General features: G+C 36.5%; 1 protein-coding gene across 1 annotated transcript; it reads left to right on the top strand.

The window, feature by feature from the left end:
• Positions 1-4,887: 4,887 nt before the first annotated feature.
• On the top strand, positions 4,888-22,794 carry LOC145242239 (uncharacterized). Its single transcript, XM_080105242.1, has 2 exons — positions 4,888-5,031; positions 17,344-22,794. Exon 2 carries the CDS (start codon positions 18,702-18,704, stop codon positions 19,650-19,652), a length of 951 nt encoding a protein of 316 aa, XP_079961368.1. The 5' UTR covers positions 4,888-5,031; positions 17,344-18,701; the 3' UTR covers positions 19,653-22,794.
• Positions 22,795-23,625: the final 831 nt, after the last annotated feature.

The following is a 23,625-nucleotide window of genomic DNA, read 5'->3' as shown; positions in this document are numbered from 1 at the left end:
GTTCTTTCTAGAAAGACATTGGGTACTTATAGGAGGGACTATGTGAAGGCTGCAAACATCCTTAAGTGAAAGTTTCTGTGGGACAAACTGAATTTGAACTTGGCACACTGACGTTGTCAGTCTGTGTCATTAAAAGCTTAGCCACTGCCATCTCCCAATTACTAGCATTGAGGGACTAGCAATGCAGACGAATGTAAAAAGTTTGTATAAGCCACACTCTTTCTTTCTCCTTTCTTTTATCTACTCTTTCCTTTTCACTGTCCCTGAAATAAAGTGGAATTTCACATCAAGGTGCCTAACGATAAATTTTTTGACAAATGAAAATGATTCCTGCTCATTTGAAACAACTTTTCAAGTAATTATGACAAGACAACAGCTAAGACACATACACAAAGCCCTGCTGCCAATTTCTCACACATGTATATTCAATTTAATAAACATATAAATACACATTCTTTTAAAAGGGATTTAAAAAATGGTAAAGGCTCCTTCAGTCTTGAAGGTGACCCACCGAGTGGTGCCTGTGTATGAAATTTTTGTGTCAAGAGTTGTGCAATATTCAACCACACCTCTCCTGAGTCAGCACTGTTAAATATCAGTGGGAAGTGAAGTGTATATATATACAAGCGCGTGGGGGGGGGGCGCCCAGATTTGCCTGGGCGTAAAATATGCTTAAATATATTTTAATTTGTCCAGATTTCGTATATATTATTATAGAGTCGTGATTTCAAAAGTAAAGAAAAAAGTATTTGGGTGCCATCAGCTAGAATCGAAACCAAAACTGTAGCATTCAAAGCTGGTGACGTTACCATTTTACCAACATGACATGCACATGAACATTCAAAATTAGCTAACGATTTTTTTTTCAATTTTGACTCATTTTGGACGCCTTAAAAACTATTTTAACCCGCTAAAGACTCATAAAGAAACAGTCCATAAAAAATCCAATCATTTGAGGCCCCTAGTGCTACTCTGCGATTTTTAGTTTCAGAGGAGATAGCATTTGAAAATGTGGAGACAGACAGACATATAGTTGTATATTAGATGTGTTCCAGATGACTGGAGACAAATGCTGAGATAAGCAGAGAGCACATACAGCGGTTAGACTTCCCAAATGGTCACCCATCTGGTACTAACCAGGTTCAACGTTGTTTAACTTCAGTGATCTGACAAGAACCGGTGTGTTAACACGATCATGCCGTATAGGGATTTATGAAATAGGATTTACATTTTAATAAAAACTAGCAGTGCTGCCCGGCCTTGCTCGGTCGTAAAATATGCTTAAATATAATATTTTAATTTATGCAGATTTCCCATATATGATTATAGTCAATTTTCTATCGATTATTAATATCATATTGTACCCAATTACCCAAGTAGTGATTGCAAAAGTAAAAGAAAAAAGAAAAATGACTTGGTAGCTACCAGGTAGAATCGAAACTGAAACCAAAACTTAGGAAGAATTCTTGGTAAAATTATTAATTACAAGATTCAAGCAAGGACGCCCAGACAGTCCACAGAGTTTTATAACTATTAAGATAAGATTCAAGCAAGCAAGGACGCCTGAGCGGTCCACAGAATTTTATAATTATTAAGATTACATGAGTATCATGTAGAAGGAAATGCAATATCAAAAGGAAGAATAGTACTATTGGTACAATTTTGGAACCAAACAAAACCGACTTCTGTTGATGCCGAAATACGTAAATAGCCGAAAGAAGCCAAACCAAGACAAACCGGCGTCAACATCAAAGCGAGGCAACTTTTCAACAGGGAAAAATAACGAAACAAAATTCTTTTTCAATAAACTAGAAATTGTAAAGTACATAATCAATGAAACAACAGGTTTTATCGTGAAGTTCACGTTCCGTCTGTGATTGTTTACAAAGGATTTCTGCGAAACCGTCGACTGCACGTTATTGGATGTTACGGCTAATTCATTATTCCATGGTATAAGTGAGTCCTTATAATCCTGATTCTAACAACATATTACATTATGGGTGTTCATCGGATACGATGGTTGCGATAATGAAAGGATAAGATGAGAGGTAAATACATTCATTAAACGCCATTGCAAGAAAATCAATAAAAGCTAGGGGCAATAATAACTTTTCTTTACTTCCGAATCATACAGGGGGACATAACTAGCACAAGTGATCACCCTTAAAAGTCCTGTACTTTGAAATGTTTATTTTTATTAGTTATTTTTTTTTTAATAATAAAATGAAATGAGATTTTTTTCCCATATTATAATAAAAAAACTATGGGTTTGTATTACTATACATATAGATTCAAAAAAAGTTGCCAAAAAACAAATATATAACAAATAAATGTTATCAAAGTTTCGCAGGTAAAATCATATAGTTAGAAACTCGCTCAATATATGTTACCATAACATAGGCTGACATATATTCAGTAGCTTTTCAGCAGTATTTTGTGTATTTTTTTAGTTTTAACTCATTTTCCCAAACCGTGGTCAGCAGTGACAGAAGTCGCCATTACAAACTAGTGAATAAACATTTGATTATTTAGACTCTCTATTTCGAAGCATATAATATAAAAATGTAATTTCAAACCCTTATTTTTTTTTTCAATAAAATGAGCAAAGACCAAATTTAAAAAAGATTTCACGAAATTCAACAAATTTTAACTTAATCCAAATCTAATAAATATATATAAATGCTAAAAAATCACTTACCTATAAAAAAAATACTAAGCAATGAGTGGTTCCATTCTTCATTTATAAGAATTGTTTATATTTATATTTTATATTCCATGTATTTTTTTAAATAAAAGGATTTTTTCGCAACTCGTTATCTGCCATTAGCCAAAGCGGTGTCTCTACGTTTTTTAAGTTGTCAAATATGAAGACCTCAAAGGGACATAAATAATTATTTCCAAAACGTAAAAACAACACATTAGACCAAATACATTTCAAAAGCAATCTCGATAGTAAATATATGAAGAAACAAACATTTAATTTATCTCCCCTTTGTAATTAATTAGATATTTGAAGTCAATAAAGTTGGTCAATATGGGTTACCATATGTAAAAAATGATCACATTTCACTCATCAGTTTTCGCCAATTAAACGCAAATCACTTGACGAATTTTCGATTTTTTTTTTTTCTTCTATCAAAGAAATACATGAATTTTTGACTTAATATATTTTATTTCTCCTTTATGGAGTGAATGTTTTTTTTTTTAAATGTCTAAAAAAAAAAAAAAATCGAATGAAATAGAAAAAATTGTCGTAATTGTACGAAATTTTCTGGTTAATATAACAAGATTATAAGGTTTCACTTAAAAAAAAACAAAAAAAATCAATGTGGTTTTTTAAAAAAAGGATGCAAATAACTATTCTTTTTTGTGGCTTTAAATTAGTTTATTTTATTTATTGATCTTTTATTTTCCATTTGTGATATATAAATCTGAGGTGAGAAGATTAACTATTTTCATTTTAATAGACATTGGATATGTTTTTAGTGGTTTTATTTAATGTAACATGTTTATTCAGCTCGAAAAACATACAGTGTTTACCTATGTATTGGAAAATTTAAAATGGCGCCCGAATCTCTTTGAAACGGTAAGTTTGGGAAAAGAAGTTATAAATAAAAAAAAAACTAGACAAAATACGGTTAAAAACTCGCTCAATATATGTTACTGTGACATAGGCTGACATATTCGGTGGGTTTTTAACAGTATTTTGCATATTTTTTATTTTTAACTCCTTTTCCCAAACTTACCATGCCAAAGAGAGATTCGGGCGCCATTTTAAATTTTCCAATACATCGGTAAACACCGTATGTTTTTTTGAGCTGAATAAACATGTTACATTGAATAAAAACATATCCAGTTAGGTAGATTTATTTGTTATATATTTGTTTTTTTTTACAACTTTTTCGAATTTATGTGTTCACTCCTTATAAATTTATTTTTTGTATTGGTGAATGTTGGTTTTACTGTTAAATACTCATGTTTTTTTTTTGTTTTTTTTCAATAGTAAAATGAAACGTGGTTGACTTACCCATATTTCTTATTAAAAAATACAATCTGAGAAAGTTCAAATAAAAACTATTTTTTTTTTTTATGTAAACTACTTTCCATTTCATTTTATATTGGAGAGAAAAAAAAAAACTTGTAGTAAAAAGATTTCAAAATTTAGGGTGATCATGCAATCTAAGGTAGAAAATAATTATTCATGAAAAAACGGTTCCTATAAAGTTAAAAAAAAAACTAGTTTGATGAAGTTAGATGCTGGGGTGGACATATTGGTTCACGTGACGTAAACAAAAGGGCAAAGTAACCATGGCTATCTCGGTGGTCGTGAAGTAACTCAGGTGAAACAATTTGTAGTAGACAGAATTATACAGAAAACAAGAATGAATATATATATATATATATATATATATATATATATATATATATATATATATATCATTTGTGAATTAAAAAAAAACTCTTTCTAAACTGTTTTCAAAATTCATCAAAATTACTTTTTCAAAATTCAAATTGGCCTAAAATTTCCGAGGAATTGAAAACTTGATTTGTCGGGAAGAGGGGGGGGGGTAAGAAAAGACAGCAAGGGCTTGCAACGAAATGGTGACGTTGCTTACAAGCAGTCTTTCCTTGTAAAGGTAACAATTAACTGGTAACGTTTGCCGAACAACAGTAACGAGGTAATCAGTCTAGCTTCTTAATCACTAACCCGTAGTGAGGCAACTCGTTTTATACATTCCAACGTGATTTCCAACGAGATTAGAATGTCTATTTAACTTAGTAGGAAATAGACACCCAGTTTCTCAATAACGTTCAGTGTCTTTTCTTCCTTCCGACCCCCCCCCCCGGTAAGTCAAATCAATTTCAATTCTTACAGATTACCTCCCCTGTTAACTCTCCAATTACAAACCGGTAGATTTTGAAACTAAGTCACTAGAATTTACGAATGTCTTTCTTCATGAATATTTAATTTTTTACCATATCGTTTTTCGTACTTTTTGGATATGTTACTATTTGAGACCTGACAATTACGTAGGTACCATTTGTTTTACTTGAAATTCAATATTTTTTCGTTATAGAAAACACCATTTTTTTTCGTTCAAGATGGAAAGCTTTTAAAACGTCTTTGCTATATAATATTACATTGACTTTTAACTCCAGAACGTTCTTAACCCTTCTAACCCAGCAGTCCAGCAGTCCAGCACGTCTCTAACAACATAGCTAAAAAGACGACACAGCCTTCTAATAATACGTTATCAAATAATTTTTTTTCTTCTAATTATTGTTTAATTGGGCCAAGAGCAAAGAGTTAATCCTATAATCTTGAATATCTATTATTGCGTATACACCAATTTTATAATTTTTAAAAAGCTGTTTAGGCCGAACATAAGTGTTATGAGAATTTTGGGGGAATTTTTGACACCCTTAACACGAAACTGCGAATAAAAAAAAAAAAAAAAAAAAAAAACTCATAATTTCTCTTTTACAAGTGGGTTGTTTATTTTCTTGATGGATTATACTCCCAAAATAAACTATTAAAGTTGTATAAAAAAATAATAGAAATATTATTTTTTATTTTTTTTAAAAACAGTAATGAAATCAATTGTTAAGTATTTTTCAATTTTTAAACTTAAAAAATCTATCAAAATTTTTCTATTGATTCAATTTTTACGATATTTTCAGGGTCAATTTTATGCCTTCTAATAAACCGAATATAATATTTTAGACAAACGTTTTTTTTTAATTCACGCCCCCCCCCCTCATTTTGAATTGTCTATTAAAAAGTAAATAATTAATTTACTGTTATGGCTTGCAATAAGCCACAAAGAAAACAGAACAACGGAATAGAGTTTAAACAATGTTTTACTGGAACAACAACGTAAAAAGGTTACAACTGAAAAGAGTAGTAAACGTCACCGAGCAGGCGAGGGCCGCTCTGGTGTTAATATTTATTTGCATAAATATACACAAAATGTGGCACATGGCCAAAAATAGGGGGGGGGGTAATGTGGACCTATCTAACATAAAGTTAACTTAACTAGACTCTTTCACCAGAATACCAGAATCACTCTATGGGAATCCTAATTATAACCCGAAAAATGATATATACATGATGTGGGGGGGTTGGGGCTAAAAATTTTATATACAAAAAGAATGAAATATTTACAATGAAAAAATAGTAGTTAGTAAAAGAGCCCCCCCACTACTAATTGTGGCAGATAGAAAGCTTTGTCAGTCGAAAAGACGCAGGTCCACACGAAAACTGACTTTATTGAATAAACACCACAAAGACGACCTGCATCACTGACAAAGCAGTCCATCCGTCACCTAATTGGGGTCGGGAATGGGGGTTATCGAACCTAAGGTGGGGAAAAAAAAAAAAAAGGGGGGGGGGACAAGGGCAAACTAAAAGAGGGACTGGGACGATGAACACATACATACTCTAGCTAAGTTAAAAAATCAAACAATAAAGCCTAACTAACCCATACTAAACTAATCGGTCCGATACTGATGTCTTGTTAGTTCAGGATACCCAAAATCCTTTTTGACCTAAATCAAATCAGAAACGAATTCAAGGCCAGCTCCAGTCACTCTACACAGTCGCGAAGCTTTCACCCACCTTTCGTTGAAATTCACAGGAGTGAGTTTCACCTTCTCCAGCTTAATTCGCATTTTCAACCGATGCTTGAACATGAGAACAAGCTGGGGAGCAGTGAAGGTCTCATCTCCGTAAACCTCCTTCTGTCGTGTCGACCAAATCACGCCTCTCATAACAGCTAGCAAACACAGAAAAACATAACGTTCCTCTTTCTTCATACTCGGCGCCCAATTGCAGCACGGGGAAACCGCATCCAGCACAAAAAAACGCCCGTTCAGTATGCGAACCGTGAAGCTCTCAACTAACTCACATAACGGTCGAACGATAGCGCAGCGGAAGAAAGCATGGCTTAGGTCTTCCTCCCATTCTCCGCATCGGACACAACTAGGTGTCATTGTAAAACCTGCTATGAAAAGTTTTTTGTGAACCCAGAGGGCATCTCGGATTACCAGCCAGGTGAGCGATGCCTCGTAGTTATCGAAACAGCTCAGCCCGGGCGCCCAAGGCCACATCGAGCGACGCTCCTCATTTGTGAAACCGAACTCCTCAATCTTTTCGTCTCGGACAGATCCTCTCACTAAAACCCTATATAGCGCTTTGCGAGACAACAGCCGGGTGTCAGAGAGGCTTTCATTCACCCGTTGAAGGAACTTCAACGCCTGTCGACACTCGCGATAGAAATGGCATTCGTTTCGGGGCCTCCTGCGTGCCTCCCCCTCAGCCGAATGCACACTCTCCAAAGCCGGAAAGGCTTTCTTAGTGTCTTCCATCCAGAAGACACCGTTCCCTAAGTCAGGTGTACACATTCGGTCTAGGTATATCAGCCTTAGAGTGTGTCTACGTATTTTGATATTCGGCATACCCAGACCGCCTTCAGACGGATGCAGACAACAGATCTCCCGAGCAACCATGGCTTGCTTTCCGCGCCATAAGAACGCGAAAAGAGCACGCACTAGTTCAAGTAGTGAGGACTTCGGGAGTGGAAGCACTGATAGACGGTATAGGATCAGGGGGTAGATATGAGTATTGCATACCTCCGCCCGACCCTTTAAAGTTAGATTTCTCAAAGACCACAAATGAGCTGTGGTCTTGACCGCTTTCAACACTTCCGACCAATTTTTCTCCAGCTGGAGGTCGGGGCCAAACCAGACGCCGAGTAGCTTGCGGGGCCCATCAGTCCAGCCAAAGGGCCCCTGAAGGGGCGTTCCCCTCCAGGCACCAACACGTAAGCCAATAGACTTAATGTGGTTGATTATGGCCCCTGTTACCTGTGCATACCGTCTTGTTTCCATGTCGACGACTCTAATCTCGGCATTGCTCGTTACAAGCACAGTCACGTCGTCGGCATAGGCGGTATACTTTACTGGGGTAGAACCACCTGGCAAAGTAATCCCGCGAAGGACCGGATTCACCCTAAGCTGGCGCAAAAAGGGCTCAAGCGCGATGACATACAGCATGGGTGATAACGGACAACCTTGACGGATAGATCTTGTTAACCTGAAGGGCTTCGATCTCACCCCATTCACCTCCACCATAGCACCGGGGTTAGCATACAAGAGGCGAATCCATGAGCGAAACTGGGGTCCAAACCCAGCCGAGCAAAGAACAGCCCCTAGGTAACGATGGTCCACCCTATCGAATGCTTTGGACTGATCTAAATTGATCAGCGCGGCTTCTGTGTCGACTTTCTCTATGATCAAGCGTATCGCGTGCAAATTATCTTGAATCGTCCGGCCCTTAACAGAACACGTCTGTTCGGGACTTATGAGACGATGTAAAACAACCTGCAGACGATTTGCTAAGATCTTGGCCAAAATCTTTAACTCTGTGTTTAACATCGTTAAGGGCCGGAAATTGCTAATCCCATCCCCTCCATTTTTATCTTTGCGAAGCAATTTAATGATTCCCCTGGTAAAGTACTGAGGTATAGACCCGTTCCTAAACCAGGAGTTGAAGAGTGTGGCCAGCAAAGGAATAAAAATGGGCGACAGCCTCAAGTACACCTCGTAAGGCAGACCATCAATCCCAGGGGTCCTGTCTAGCCCGACTTGTTTCAGAGCCTCAAGGACTTCTTCCTCTTTTATGCTACCTTCACACGTAGCTGCTTCGGTCGCTTCAAGGCGAGAAAAGTCAGCTAAATACGTGTCAAACTGTTCAATCTCCAGACCGGGCTCCATGGTAAAAAGCTCCTACAAATGAGCTCGAAAACCCTCCAGGATTCCATCATTTGATGTTACGGTTCGTCCGTCCGGCAATGTGACACTGGCGATGTGTCGATCAGTCGCACGTCGACGCTCCTCCGCACGCATTGACGCGGCCATGTTTGTTGCCTCGTTCGGCACTCTTTTTAACCTAGCCCTAACTACTAGACCCTGGTCCTTCCTGTTATCCAGGGAGTCCAGTTCAGCCTTAATTAAAGTATAACTATCACTATCCCCCTCCTCCACCGCCCTTTTTAATCTATCATCTAGTGCCGCTTTCGCTGCTCTAGAATTAAGATTGAGTCGATGACTAAAATCAGCAGCGAAGGACCTAATTACTTGTTTAAGTTTTCCCCACCACTTATTCCCGATAATGGCTCCCGTCAATTCCCTCTGTATTGTTAGTAAAAGCTGTTCCCGGAAGCCCTTCACGTCGAACAACGACGTGTTGAACTTCCAGTAACTAGCCATCCTAGGTTTAACGCTATCTAAGTTTACCCGAACCCGGACTAACCTATGGTCCGAATAAACTATGTTATGAAAACTTGGACAGTCTAAAAGCCCTAAGTCGACTCTCTTAACTAAGAACCGATCGATGTAACTCGAAAGTTGCACCGGATCGGAGCCGCGTCTACCTGTCCAAGTCCAAACTACATCCCCGGGCTTTTCGTTTCGAAATTTATCGACAAGATCAAACTTGTCAATAAAGTCTCAAAACGCCTTAGCATCCCGGTTCTGGTTAGTAGCCCTTGAAGTATTACCCCCGCGATCTAAATCGGAATCCAGGACCGCGTTCCAGTCTCCCGCTAAAACTATCCGCCGAGACGAATTCATGAAGGGCTCAATCCCCCGAAAAAAGGAAACCCTCTCGCCATGGCTATTGGGAGCATAAACCCCAATAAATCGAAATGCCACATCCTTTACGGTAACATCCAGCACGTGCACTCTTCCCTCTGGATCAGCATAGACTGGGTCACACGAAGCATCAAGAGTGCGTCTAACTAGCCAGGAAACACCCCTCGAGTGGGAATCAAAATGTGCTGAATAGAGCTGAAAGTCTCTAAGCAGCACACCCTGATAATCACTGGGAATGAAGTGCGTTTCCTGTACACAGCATATATCCACCCCGAGGCGTTGAAGGTCGCGTGCAACTCGAAGTTTACGAGAGGCGTCCCTCAACCCTCGGACATTCAAAGTAGCTAACCTTAAAGCCATTGTGATCTATCTAGGGTTGGGTATCCTTAACAAACATGGACGGTGCCAAGACACCGACAGCTGTCCCCAATGATCCTGAGGTCATCTCATTAGTGATGGCCCCATCAGGGGACAGACCACCGATGTCTAGAGGAAATGTTAACTTAATCGCTCTATAAAGTGAAGGGTGGATTTTTATGGGGACCCGTCCAACACATAGTTTCTCCATTTTAAGTATGTCGGAGTCGCTAAAAAAGGCTGCTGGAGGAATGATATTAAAAGCAGAGTTTGCTTCCTCCAGCATAGTCCAAACTCCTTTGGCCTCTTCACGACTTCTGACCACAGTTAAAAGTCTTTTGGCATTAGGAAAATTTTCTGGGTTTGTAATGTCCAGTTTGCTTATCTGCTTCACCGCGTAGAGGTTTCGGTAGTCTTTTCTAACGTGATTTTTGGATATGGTCTCTATATTAGCCGTGATCTTACACACGTCTTTGCCCTGAAAAAAAGGGGGTCTTTTCTTTTTTTGGTCTTTTTCCACGGAGGGACTTCTTTGTCTTTTCTTTTCAGAAGTAGAAGGGCGAGGTGATGGAGGAGGGGGCATGTCAATTTTCATAGGGGAAGCGGGGGGGGGGAGTTTTGGGGTGTATTGTTTGGGGAGCAGAATGGAGACGGTTTAGGGGTCTTTTTGGATGGGGAGCCTAGGGTTGTCAACTTTGGGTCTCTTTTTGGTACGTTTGCGGGAGAGAGGGGTGGCGCTTTACGGGGTGATCTTTTCTCTTTTGGAGGAGGGGCAGGCTTTTCGGGGAAGAGAGATTCGGGGAAATTTAATATTTTTTCTTTTTCTTTTTTCTTCTCGCTTTGCTTGCGCTTTTCATCAAGCGAGTCCTTTATTTTTAGCAGGGCCTTAAACTTGTTGCCCCCCGGGTCTTTACTGGTCCTAATGTCTAATATCTGCTCTTCGGTCAGTTTATCCGCGTACGTTTTACGAGGCGATTTAGAAAACGGTACCAGTGTCCATTCTCTCTTTTTAGGTGATTCCATCTCGGAGTTGAATTTTTTTTTCGAATTCTTCTGTTGTGATTTCTTTAATCACTTCAATTTTTTCGCTTATATTTGGCGTTCTAGCCTCAGGTTCGAGGTGCCCAACAATCACCTCTTTAGGGTTTGTTGTGTTTGTCACATTGGTTTTGGTCTTTTTCGGACATGTGTAGGTTAAGTGACCTACTTCACTACAAATCCAGCAGGTCGGCCTCCTCCCTGTGACCACAATGGGGAGTTTTTCAGCTCCCGCTTCCAGGAAGTAGGGTATTTCGAGGAAAGCTTCTTTGTTTAAAAGGATGTCGAAGGACCAGACTCCGTTGTACTGGTCCACCTCTATACCAGTAATATCACCGAATTTCAGGAGGTAGGCAGCTAGATATTCACCTGGGACCGCCCCTGGCACTTCGAAAATGGAAACAGTCGTTCTCCTCCGTCCTAGGTACTCCATTCTTAAAATGTAGTCTTGTGTAATGATTTCTTTTTTAGTTAGTGCGACGCATTCTTCTTCTGTTTTAAACAGGGCGGCCCAGGTATTGTAGCCTCTGCATTTCATTACACGATCCGCACGCATTCCTGCCATTGCCAGTAATTTAGTTACAGTTTCCTTAGTTGACCTGATCAATTTTTTGGTCTTGCGATCTACCACAAAAAGTGAGATCGTTTTCTTGGCAAATTCCTGTAACCGTGGTGCTTCTAACGTAACTCCTGTTTCTGTAACATATTGCAAACATTTCCTTGCTTCCGTTAAAAAGTTGTTAACGTCTATTTTAACTTTGGGTGGTTTTGCCCACCCATTCTTTTGTTCGCCACTTTTGTCCTCTTCCGACGGCACATTGCTGGCGGACGCCATGGCCGACGGGTTAGAGAGGGGAAAAAAAAAAATTTAAAAAAAAAGGTAAAAGTCTCGTTCAAAAATAACAGCAGGAAGATAACAGCAATAACAACTTTAACAAATAAAGCAAATTTAACACGGCAATAACAATAATAATAATAATATGTAAAACAATCGCAGGAAAAATAACAAACCAACGTGACGATAAAGACTCCGGGAGCTCTGGTGTTTAATCCACACCTGGGATCAAAAGGTCTATGGTTTATATAATGAATAGAACAGTCCATTTGGAGGGTGATTCCCTCACAACACCCCCCTCCCAAGCTGATTTCCGCGGTTGTGACAATCAGTATTTCTTCCTTTTGTGGCAGACCACCAAGGGATCTGTGCGCTTCCTCTTTCTATCGGAGAGTCTCGTTCTGACATCACTTTTGTAGGGTTTATATCAAAACAGTTATACACAGTTTTAATCGCCTCACTGCCGTCCTGCGGTGGTTCTTCTTGATCCTCGTAGAAGCGTTTCCTGATTTGGTTCAGTGCCTCTTATGTTCGAATTTTGGGCCCTGAATGATGTATGTAACATGGCCGATTCTTCTTAAGATTGTGCCCTGTTCCCAAAAAAAAACATTATTTCTAAAATGTCTAAAATATACGTTATCTCCGCTGTTAACCCGTTTTGTTGGCATTGTAGAGGTTAGGTTGTGTACTATGTGTTTGGGTAGCAGTTTATCAAATATGGATTTTTTTTCTGTCCAAACATGATTTCTGCTGGGGATCCTGCATCTGGTTTGTTTGGATTTCTCGTGATTCTGTAAATCTGCAGAAATTGCTGAAGGGCCTTTTCTGTCTGTGTACCGGACGCCTTATTTAATGTCCTTTTAAGCGTATTGACGAAGCGTTCAGCCTGGCGATTGCTTCTGGCATGGTACTGGGGTGTCGTAATATGCTTGACTTGATATGTCTTGCAGAATTCTGTGAACTCTGTTGAGGTGAACTGTGTAGCCTTGTCGCTAACCAGACAGTGTGCAAACAATTCCAATAAAAAATTTGTCGGTGTTGCCGTGGTCGGTTTTTTGCATCTTAGTACCTCTGGCCATTTAGAGTAAGAGTCAACTACTATCAGGTAGTAAAAATCCTCCACAGGTCCCGTATAATCAATGTGGATCCTCCACCATGGTTGTTCAGCCTAAGGCCAAGGTTTATATGTCATCGGTTGTGCTTTTGCAGCCAAAGCACAGCCTTTGCATCTGTTCATCATGTTGGTAATATCTTGGTTCATAGCTGGCCAATAAACAAAACTTCTCATTAGGCTTCTCATTCTGTTTATTCCTGGATGCCCCATGTAAAAATCCCTGAGAATTCTTTTTTGAAGGGTTTGTGGGATGACAACCCTTCCACCGTATAACAGTATTTCATCGCAACCAGAAAAAATATCTGAACTGGTGTCACACAGTGTTAATTTCTGCTTCGTGGTTTGAATGAAATTTAGGGATTCTGACTTAATTTCCTGAAGTGTTACCGGCAGTTTGCGGATAATATTGTTTATCATGGTTTTTACATCACTATTAAAATATAGTGCCGCGATTACTGAATCTTCAAGAAGTTCCATTTTGGCAGGAATCAGTCTCGATAGACTGTCTGCATGGGCTAGTTGTTTTTAGGGGAGAAATTGAATTGTAAAATTATAGTTCAGCAGAATAGTTCCCCATTTTAATAGTCGGTTCGCAGTGAATGTTGGAAGTCCTTTTTTTGATCCAAAAATGGATATCAACGGCTTATGGTCGGTTTGTAGAAAAAAATATCTTCTGTACAAGAACCGGTAGAATTTTGAAACTGCAAATATAATTCTTAGGGCATCTTTCTCAATCTGAGAATAATTCTTTTCTGCTGGCAAGAGAGTCCGTGATGCAATAGGTTGTTTCGAGCCATCCGGCATTCGATGTAGCATGCACGCACCGACGCCATATTGACTAGCGCCACTAGCTACTATTATGTCTAACTGCAGGTTGAAATGTGCGAGGAATAGTTTTGAAGTCAGGATTCTTTTTATATCTTGGAATGATGTCTGGCAATCTTCTGTCCACTCCCAAGCATTATCCTTTTTCATCAATTCATTAAGTGGTGCGTGCAATTTGTGCATATTTGGGATGAATCCCTGGTAATAATTTGCCAAACCTAAAAAACTCTGCAATTGATTTATGTTTACTGGTGCCGGCATTTCTTTAATAGCAGTCGCCCTATCTGGGTCTGGGCGTCTGCCATCTTTATCGATTATTTGACCCAAGTATTTAATTGTTTTTAAAAAGAACTCGCTTTTATCTGCTTTGATCTTAAATCCATAATCTTGTATTCGACTGAATACTTGTCTGATATGTTTTTCATGTTCCTCCCTGCTTTTGCTCGCTATGATAATGTCATCAAGATATGCGATTGCGGTGTCCAAGCTGGACAGCATGGTATCCATTACTTGCTGGAATATTTCGGGTGCCAACTTGATACCATATGTGAGTCTTTCGTATTTGTACAAACCCCGATGTGTATTAATACAGAGGAGGTTGGCATTTTTGTTGTTTACCGGAATCTGTAGGTAAGCGTTGCTTAGGTCGATCTTAGAAAAAACTTGCCGCTATTTAATTTCATAAACACTTCTTCTGGACTAGGTAATGGATAGTGAAAATCTTCTAAGGACCCGTTGAGTCTGGTCGCGAAGTCAGCACAAACGTGAATTTCCCTAGACCTTTTCTTTACGTAAACTGCCGGAGCAGCCCACTCATTATATTCAATTTTAGCCAGTACACTGATGCTTTCTAATCTGTCTAGTTCCTGATTTATTTTGTTCAGGGAAGTGAACGGGACATTACGTTTCTTTTTAAACACCGGTTGAGTGCCAGGTTTCAACTTAAAATCTGCGGCCATTTTTGTACATCTCCCCAGGTCAGGAGTAAATACGTTTGTGAATTCTTTTTTAAAACAAGTTATAAGTTTCTCCGCTTCTGCTGGGCGGGTATCTATTTTCTTGCAGAATTTGGATATAGGAAGATCCCAGAGACGAAACTCCTCCATGCTGTCAGAACCGAACAGGTTCTCACTATCTTTTAGCACATACAATCTTAGTTTTCTTGTTTTCCCCCGTAAAGTGACGTTTGTAATTAATTCACCCTCAAAATGAATTTTTGTACCATTAACGGCCGTCGCCATTCTGTTAGTTTTTAATATAGTCGGCTTTCGTAATATTTTCCACGTTTTGAGATTTATTATTGAAAGATCCGATCCACTGTCTAATTGGAATTTAATAGTCTTGCCGAAAATGTTAACATAGATTTTTATCTAAGACGTCCTTAGTTCTTATTTGACGTACACAGCTTCTATTCTGAGTTTTCCTACAGTGCAAACTTTTATGACCGATCTTATTGCATAAATGGCATCTTTTTGTTAAAAATGGGCAATCCCTTACCCAATGTATTCCACCACATCTGAAACAAGCGCTCAGTGCTTTTAGTTTTTCTGAGTTTTGGTGGTTAACGAGTTGGTGTGCCATTTCGACATTTTTTTCTTAGTTACTTTTTTATATTCGCGATGCCTGCTTCGATATTTCTTGCATCTTTTTTATAATTTCTACTTTTTGACAATCCTCAGTCAATTTTTGAAGTGTTAAGTTCGGTTCATTTTCTAATTTTGTAAGGACTTTGCACCTGATTTCCGCTTCTTTTCCCAAGATTGTTGCGCAAACACAAGACATTTAAAATTGTCTGCTGTTAGTTCAGACAACTTAAAGTCATCACAGTGTTTGTTCACTACAGCTGCGTAGGTGGCGAAATCGTCATTATCATCTTTTACCACATTCAAACCTCCAACGCCTATGGAAAAGAGACGTTTTCGGCAAGAAAAGCTCCGTTAACAAATTTACTGTCTCATTGAATGATAAATCTGCTGTTTTCCGAGGCAAGATGTAATCCACGAATTTATCATGCTCAGCCATTTCCAATTTTCGTAGTAGAAGTCTGGTTTTCTTTTGATCAGACCAGTTGCTGCAGTCAATATTAAAAAAATCTTCATAACGCCAAAAATGTGCTGCGAATGATTTTCCTCTTCCTCGTATTTAAAATTGTCTATCGCGGTCCATATTGCATTCTGAGAAAATGCTGAATTGCTTTTCACGTTTGCATTATTCTTCACAATTTCCGTAAGTAACTCCTCTGTTCATAATTGACATTCAGCTAACTGTTTTTGCAATTCCTTTTGCTGCTCCTCGAATCATATTTGACGTTCAGTCCAGTGTTTTTCGGAATGTGAGTGACACTTTGCAGCATCGATATGCAACTATGTCAAATGTTCCAACGCTACTTTCAATTCGTCCATTTTGCTTTGTCAGCATTAGCAATTTCAAAACGTTTGCTGAATTTTACAAAACCGTTTTATTCTTTCTTACTTCTTCCTCCAGACAATAAAACGAACAGAAAAAAAATAAATATATAAAAAGTTCATTGTCTAAAGAAAAAAAAAAATCAAGTGTATATTTTTGTCCACTATTTAAAATAAAGATGTGGTAAAACTTGAATTATAATTGAAAATACTATTTTAGAAAATAAAGCACCAGAATGGTTTATTTGTTCAATTTTAAAAAGAATGCTTTATTATTTCAATTTAAAAAGAATGCTTTATTTCTTTAAATTTAAAAACGTACTTTATTTCTTCCCCATGGCCTTCTAAGTGATAAGATTATTATTTAAGTGTAGTAGTACCGACATTCTTTTTAAAATTTATTAATTTGTTGTTTAATGCTTGTTAACATCATTTAAAACTAAAATATTTGTTTACTACCATTAAGTGTAAAAAAGAAATTGAATCAATCATTGATGTCTGTTTAAGTGACGTCACAACAGTGTAAGTTGACACGCTGTCTGTTTTAGTCATGCAAGAGTCAGAAGCTATCTTTACAGCTTAAACTGCATATTTGCATATACAGGTAGATAGAAAAGTAACTTTTCTTGATTATGGTAGCATTTTATTTTTTTTACACAACTTTTTTGTTCTATTGGACATTGTACAACTTCAAAATTTTATGATTGTTCATTTCTTTTACTTTCAGAACACAGTAAACTAGAAATCTGTAAATAGGGGACATTGAACCCTGACAAACTTAACAGATACAAATGAGGTAGCCGACCAGAAAACACACACACACACACACACACACATACACACACACACACACACACATTCATCGAAACTAGATTTTTAAAATTTACTTTTTGCATTGTTATAAATACTTGGTTAATTGTAGAGTTAAAGAAAAAGGTAGGTGTTTCTTTTTTATGGCGTTTTTACATGATCATTTTTTTTATGCTAAAGTTTAAGGTAGATCTTCAACATGACTGACTAAAGTCTGAGTTTGATTTTGATTTAAACAAGAATAAATTAAATTTGAACTATAAATAATAATACTGAAATAAATTTTTTTTTTTTACATGTTTCAGATTGGAAATACATTTTTTAACAACAACAACAACAACAACAAGATGTGTGAATGAAGCTTCAAATTTCTGAATTTTATATCTAGAATTGAAAATGATGGGCTGTTTTATCACTGGACATAAAACCTTATTACCCAGAGTGTCTCTTAATTGGAGTGGACATTAATTCTGAATTTTTAACAGTGCAATCATTTTTTCAAAATGAATAAATGAAATTTTGGATGGTCAATTTCTGAGCCAGATATTTTTCTGCATTCTATGATACGTGCAGCATTGTACTTCTCTCTCTCTCTCTCTCTCTCTCTCTCTCTATATATATATATATATATATATATATATATATATATATATATAAGAGAAATTGGTGTTATTTTTATATTAAAAAAAACAATTGCATATTCCTAGCATTTTTTTTTTGTAAAAATTATACTTAATAAAAATTTAAGTGCCAGATTTGAGTTTGGGGAAAATAATTTTCTTGACTATGAGTCAACGAAATTTAACAATTTTAAAAGAAAATTAAATTAAATCGTTATTATTGAGCCATGTTCTACAAAACCCAACTTTCCTCTTTTAGTTCTGGTGCCACCAGATCAGCCTGTCTGAAGATACTTGCACAAAAAAAAATGCACAAAACATTGATGCTACTGTGTTTTTTCTTTGAAAACTCAATCATGTTCTGCAAAGTCAAAAACAACTAGGAAATAAACCAAACACCATGAATAAATATTTGAAGATATGGATTTGGCATTAAATAACCGAAAATGATTGATGTCTTGTAAAACAAAACAACCAAACTAAACTCCATGAATAAATATTTGAGGATATAAAGAACTTAAAGTATAAAAACTGTTTCCAAAATTACTGGATTCGACATTGAATAACCCAGAAAACAGTTAATCAGCCATAAAACAAAACTCGAGCATTAAAGTTGGTAAGAAAATGAATTTTCATTTTAAACAGGATCATATTCACTCATTAACTATAGCAGTAAATTGTAAATTAAATTATATTATTGGTAAAAGTCCAGAATAGTTAACAGTTGAGAACTCTTAAATAAAAAATAAATAATTTACACAAAAAAGAAAACGCGGTAGAATTTCTCGACTGACCTGTATACTCTTAATGTGCAGAAATTGTTTATATGATAATTTTATTTCAAAATTTTAATCTTTGCATGTCAGTAGATCACGTAAGATCAAAATGGCACTTGAGGTGATAACTAAACTCTAATTAACTTCTTGATGAAAGGATTATAATAAAAATAGCCTACTATTAATCCTAAGCCTTCTCCCTAAACATAATCCATAATTTTCCATATTGTCTTAGATATTCTTTAAAAAAAAACGTATACATTCACAATGCATGTAACATCTCCACATGTGTGTGAAATTTGCAACAAAATATTTACTAGGAAAGATGGATTGATAAACCATATAAAAATACACACAGGAGAGACTCCATTCTCTTGTCAAGTATGTGGCAAAGTTTTTTCTCAAAAGAGATACTTAGTCTCCCACGAGAAAATCCATAGTGGCCACATGCCCTTTGCTTGTGAAATTTGTGGCAAAGCCTTTACTCTGAAAGGAATTTTAAAAGCTCATATGAACACTCATACTGGAGAGACTACATTCACGTGTGAAGCATGCGGCAAGGAATTTTGCACAAAAGGAAACTTGAGAACGCACTATCGAACTCATACCGGAGAGACGCCATTTTCTTGTGAAATATGTGAGAAGGCTTTTTCCGAGAATGGTTCATTGAAAATTCATATGAGGACTCATACAGGAGAGATGCCATATTCTTGCGACTTTTGTGGCAAAGCATTTTCGCAAAAGGATAACCTTGTTGTCCATTTGAGAATCCATACGAAGGAGACGCCATTCACTTGCGAGGTTTGCGGCAGGGCCTTTTCGGTCAAATGCACTCTAATGACGCATATGAGAACTCACACAGGTGAAACTCCGTATCCTTGCGACTTATGTGGGAAGTCGTTCACGAAGAAGTGTAACTTGACGATTCACAGAAGAATGCATACGGGAGAGATGCCTTATCGTTGCGAAGTGTGTGGAAAAGCTTTTTCAGGAAGAGGCGGCTTAAGAGATCATCAAAGAACTCACACAGGAGAAACTCCATTTTCGTGCGAAGTATGTGGCAAAGCTTTCCAAAAAAAATATACATGGAAAACCCACATGAGAATCCACACCGGAGAGACACCATTTTCTTGTGAAGTATGCAGCAAATCGTTTTCTTATAAGTGTTCCTTGAAATATCATATGAACTCTCATGCCAAAAAGATTATTGTCAAGTGAAACGTTTAAAGCATCCATATCATTTGGATTCATCGAACTATTGTTCTCATCTTGAGTGTCATTTTCATAACATTTCCGTCATTGGAGGAAGTCAGTTCAACACACCTTATGTGATTGTTGCTTTTTTAAAAAAAAAATCGATATGATAAAAAAACACAAAATTTCCCCCCTCTCTCTATTACTATGAAAAAAAGACAAAACTAATCAATAAGATGAAACTAATCGATAAAAAAAAGAAGACAAAACTCTTTCCTTCTCTTCATTCTGATTAAAACACAACGAATAAAATAAATCAAAACAATTAATAATAATATTTAATTTTAATTCGTATAATTTGTATTCATCAGATTACTGTTCTTATCTACAGTTCCATTTTCACAATGTTTTGGTCAATGAAACTTTCAACCTTCTGATGTGTCATCAAACTCGGGGAATGTTTCTGTTGAACTTGGGAATTTGGATGGAATTTCGGATGGAAACCTTCATTTAATACATGAGGATAGCATGATCTGGTTCCGTCAGCCATGACTAGATAGAAGTCCTAAGTAGCTCACAATTGTATTTTTCGGTCACCTACTCTAATGCAAGAACCCATTGCACAGTGGTTAGAGAACTTGGAAAAATCATTTGAGAAAGTGATATTCTCCTGAAGGTTGAAGGTTCAATTCTCAGTGTGGGCGACCAAAAACTACAATTGCAAATTACTTAGGATCTCTATCCAGTCATGGCTGACAGAATGAGATCATGCTACCCCTGTGAAGTAAAAAAGGGTTCAGTTCAAGTTTCCATCCAAATTCCAGAATTCAACAAAAACATTCCCAAGTTCGACAAGATACACCTGAAGAAGGTCAGAGGTTACATCGACTGAAACATTGTGAAAATGACATTCAAGATGAGAACAGTAGCAAGATGAATCCAAATAGTATAAATAACCAATCCTCATCTCAAAAATTCAGAAACGGTTAAAGAATATTGATTTAAGATTATTTGAAAAAAAACAAACTAATCAATATTTTGGTTCTTTGGATTTTTCAGACTACTATTTTTGTGTTGAGTATTATTTGCACAATGTTTCAGTCGATGGGATCTCCAGCTTTCTTCGGGTGTATTTTATCAAACATGTATTTTATCAAACTCTGGAATCTTTTTATTGAACTCGAAGCACAGTAGATAGAGTATGTAAATTCAGTAAAATTCAGTTGTAAAAGTTGCGCTTATTTGGATATATGTAGGTTCAATCCTTAGTGTGGGTGACACCCAAAATACAATAGCAAATTGATTAGGACTTCTACCTGGTCGTGGCTGATGGAATGAGAGCATGCTACCTCTGTGGATTAAATAAACAGTTACATTCGAAATTCTGTGCTGATTCCTGGGTTTAACAGAAAGATTCCAGAGTTTGCCAAAATTCACCTGAAGAGGGTCAAAGATTACACTGACTGAAACGTTGTGAAAATAATGCTGAAGATGAGAATAGTATCTGAGGAATCCAAATAATCCAATCCACGTATAAAAAATTAAGTAATTTTTGTTCTTTTTCAGCAAAGATTTAAATCCAACTCCTGAAAACTTTGGCTCCCTGATTCCTCCATCTATTACTAATAGATTTGTCTAAATCTGAAAGTGTTTGATTTCTATTTTATTTTTATTCTTTCACTGCTCAATTCAATATGTGTTCTATTGCCATGAGACAACACTTTCAGGCACTACCTCTTTGTTGTGGAGATGGCTCATGTAGCACGTGTTCTGTTATCATTGGACCATTTTCCCAAGGATTACCTATTTGGAGAAAAAGTAGTGGAGTATCTGTTCTGTCATCATACTACCATGCTTCCAAAGATTACATTTTTTTGGTGGTGATGGTGGGGGGAAGATAGTGCAGTATCTGTTCTGTTATGAGACTATTCTCACTCGCAATTCTCACTACCTCCTTGATGGTGCTAGCATACATCAATAAGAAATTATCACAGTCAGCTGCTCATTAGTAACCTCACACTTATGTGAATTATAGTATTTTGATTTTATATCAACACTCCTTTTTTTTTTCAATATCCTGAAGAGTTTGGTTTCAAAAATAGGATTAATATGATAGAATAAGTAACCAAAATGCCTGCAATATAAATTTGAATAAACACATAGAAGATACTGCCAAGTTTGCTGCAAGGAAGATGGGTCACCTCTATTGGCCTAGTAAAGTTCTCATACCTGTCAGTATCCTATATTTCTATAAAAAGAAAACACCATTTGCCCATTCACGGAGTATTGTTATATCTGGGTTCTGATGAACTTCCTGCACTTGTGCCCCCCCCTCTCAACATAAATACAACCGACCAACCTGACAATTACCAAAATCTCACCTCTTCCCTGGAGAGGGCCCACATGCCTGAAAGTTTTTAACCTAATATTTTTTTTTTCTTTGAACTGCCTGTTTTTTTGTTTTTTTTTAATTCCATCGCTGCTCCCTGTTTCCTTGTATATACCAACATGCAGAAATTGTAATGCAATGTGAATAAATATCTTGCAGTAAACAAAATCTTAACTAACTAAGGGTCAATTTCTTGGGAAAATCCATCAAAGGTTTTGTAAATATTGTTTTGTAAATATTGTTTTGTGAATATTGTTTTGTAAATATTGCAAAAACAGATATTGTGTTGTTACATTCTCCGTTATCGAACATTATGGAAAATATTGTTTTGTATTTGGATTATTTGAACTACTGTTCATATGTTAAATGTTATTTTCACAAAATTTTGATTGATGTGACCTTTGACCTACTTTAAGTTACATTCACCAAATCCTCGAATCTTTACGGCAAACTTTATAGGATTTTGAACAAAACACTTATTTAATCAACAATGGTAGTTTGCTCTTCTTCTGTCAGTCATGACCACTTGAAAGATTGCATTAACTTGTAATTGTATTAATATCGCCTGCACTGAGGATTAAACCTCCAACCTCCAGAAGATTGTCACTTTAAACTGATTATTACTTAGCACTTATATCCATTATGCCACAGGTCCTTGTGAGCAATTCTGGTATGAATTTCATCTTGATATATATTAAAGGGTTTCATTTGAAATTCTCTACTTTAATAAGATACACCTTAAGAAGGTTGGTGTTTATATCAAACAAAATGTGACAATAACGTCTAAGATAAAACAATTGTCCAAATGCTACAGATTATTAACCCTCATCTAAAAAATCTCTAAATATAACACTGTTTTAAAATTTTGTGATAAATGAATCATAATTAAATTTTTTTGCAAAAATTATTGTGTATTAGTTTTTAAAAATAATACTAGCAGTTCAGCTCAGCTTTGCTCAGGTCCTATGTACTGTTCATAACTTTATGTGCATAGGTATATATGTTAAAAAGTTTGACTCTTTTCCAGGTAACCTACATCTAAAATTTCAAGTGTTTAGACTAGTGTCTAGAAATCTGGAATTGACGGAGGAGTTTGGTAGAGTCTGCAAAATTCAACTCTTTTAACTTTGATTTTCGCCCAAAAACTGATTAAAAAGCTTTATGTAAAATTTCAAATGTTTAGACCAAAAATTGACTGAATAGTTTGCAAAGGTCAAATCTTTTGAACTTTGACTCCTTGGCGACCAGATTTTCGGCCAAAAACCGATTAAAAAGCTTGCTCTATGTCTGAATAACCTTTATGTAAAATTTCAAATGTTTAGAGCAAAAATTGGCTGATAAGATAGAGATCGCAGAGTTGTAAAAGTTGCGCTTATTTGGATATATGTAGGTTCAATTTTTTTTTTTTAACTTTGACGGTCAGTATATATATATATATATATATATATATATATATATATATATATATATATATATACATATATATATATATATACATATATATATATATATATATACATATATATATATATATATATATATATATATATATACATATATATATATTTGCTTCATATATTTTATATATATATATATATTTGTTTCATA

This window comes from Euprymna scolopes, chromosome 21 (assembly GCF_053919585.1).
Source record: "Euprymna scolopes isolate OS-2025 chromosome 21, ASM5391958v1, whole genome shotgun sequence".
NCBI classification, from domain to species: Eukaryota; Metazoa; Mollusca; class Cephalopoda; order Sepiida; family Sepiolidae; genus Euprymna; species Euprymna scolopes.
This window is presented reverse-complemented; position numbering and strand designations above follow the sequence as displayed.

Coding starts and splice junctions, on each gene's coding strand:
- LOC145242239 (XM_080105242.1), top strand. CDS start 18,702: ATGCATGTAACATCTCCACATGTGTGTGAAATTTGCAACAAAATATTT.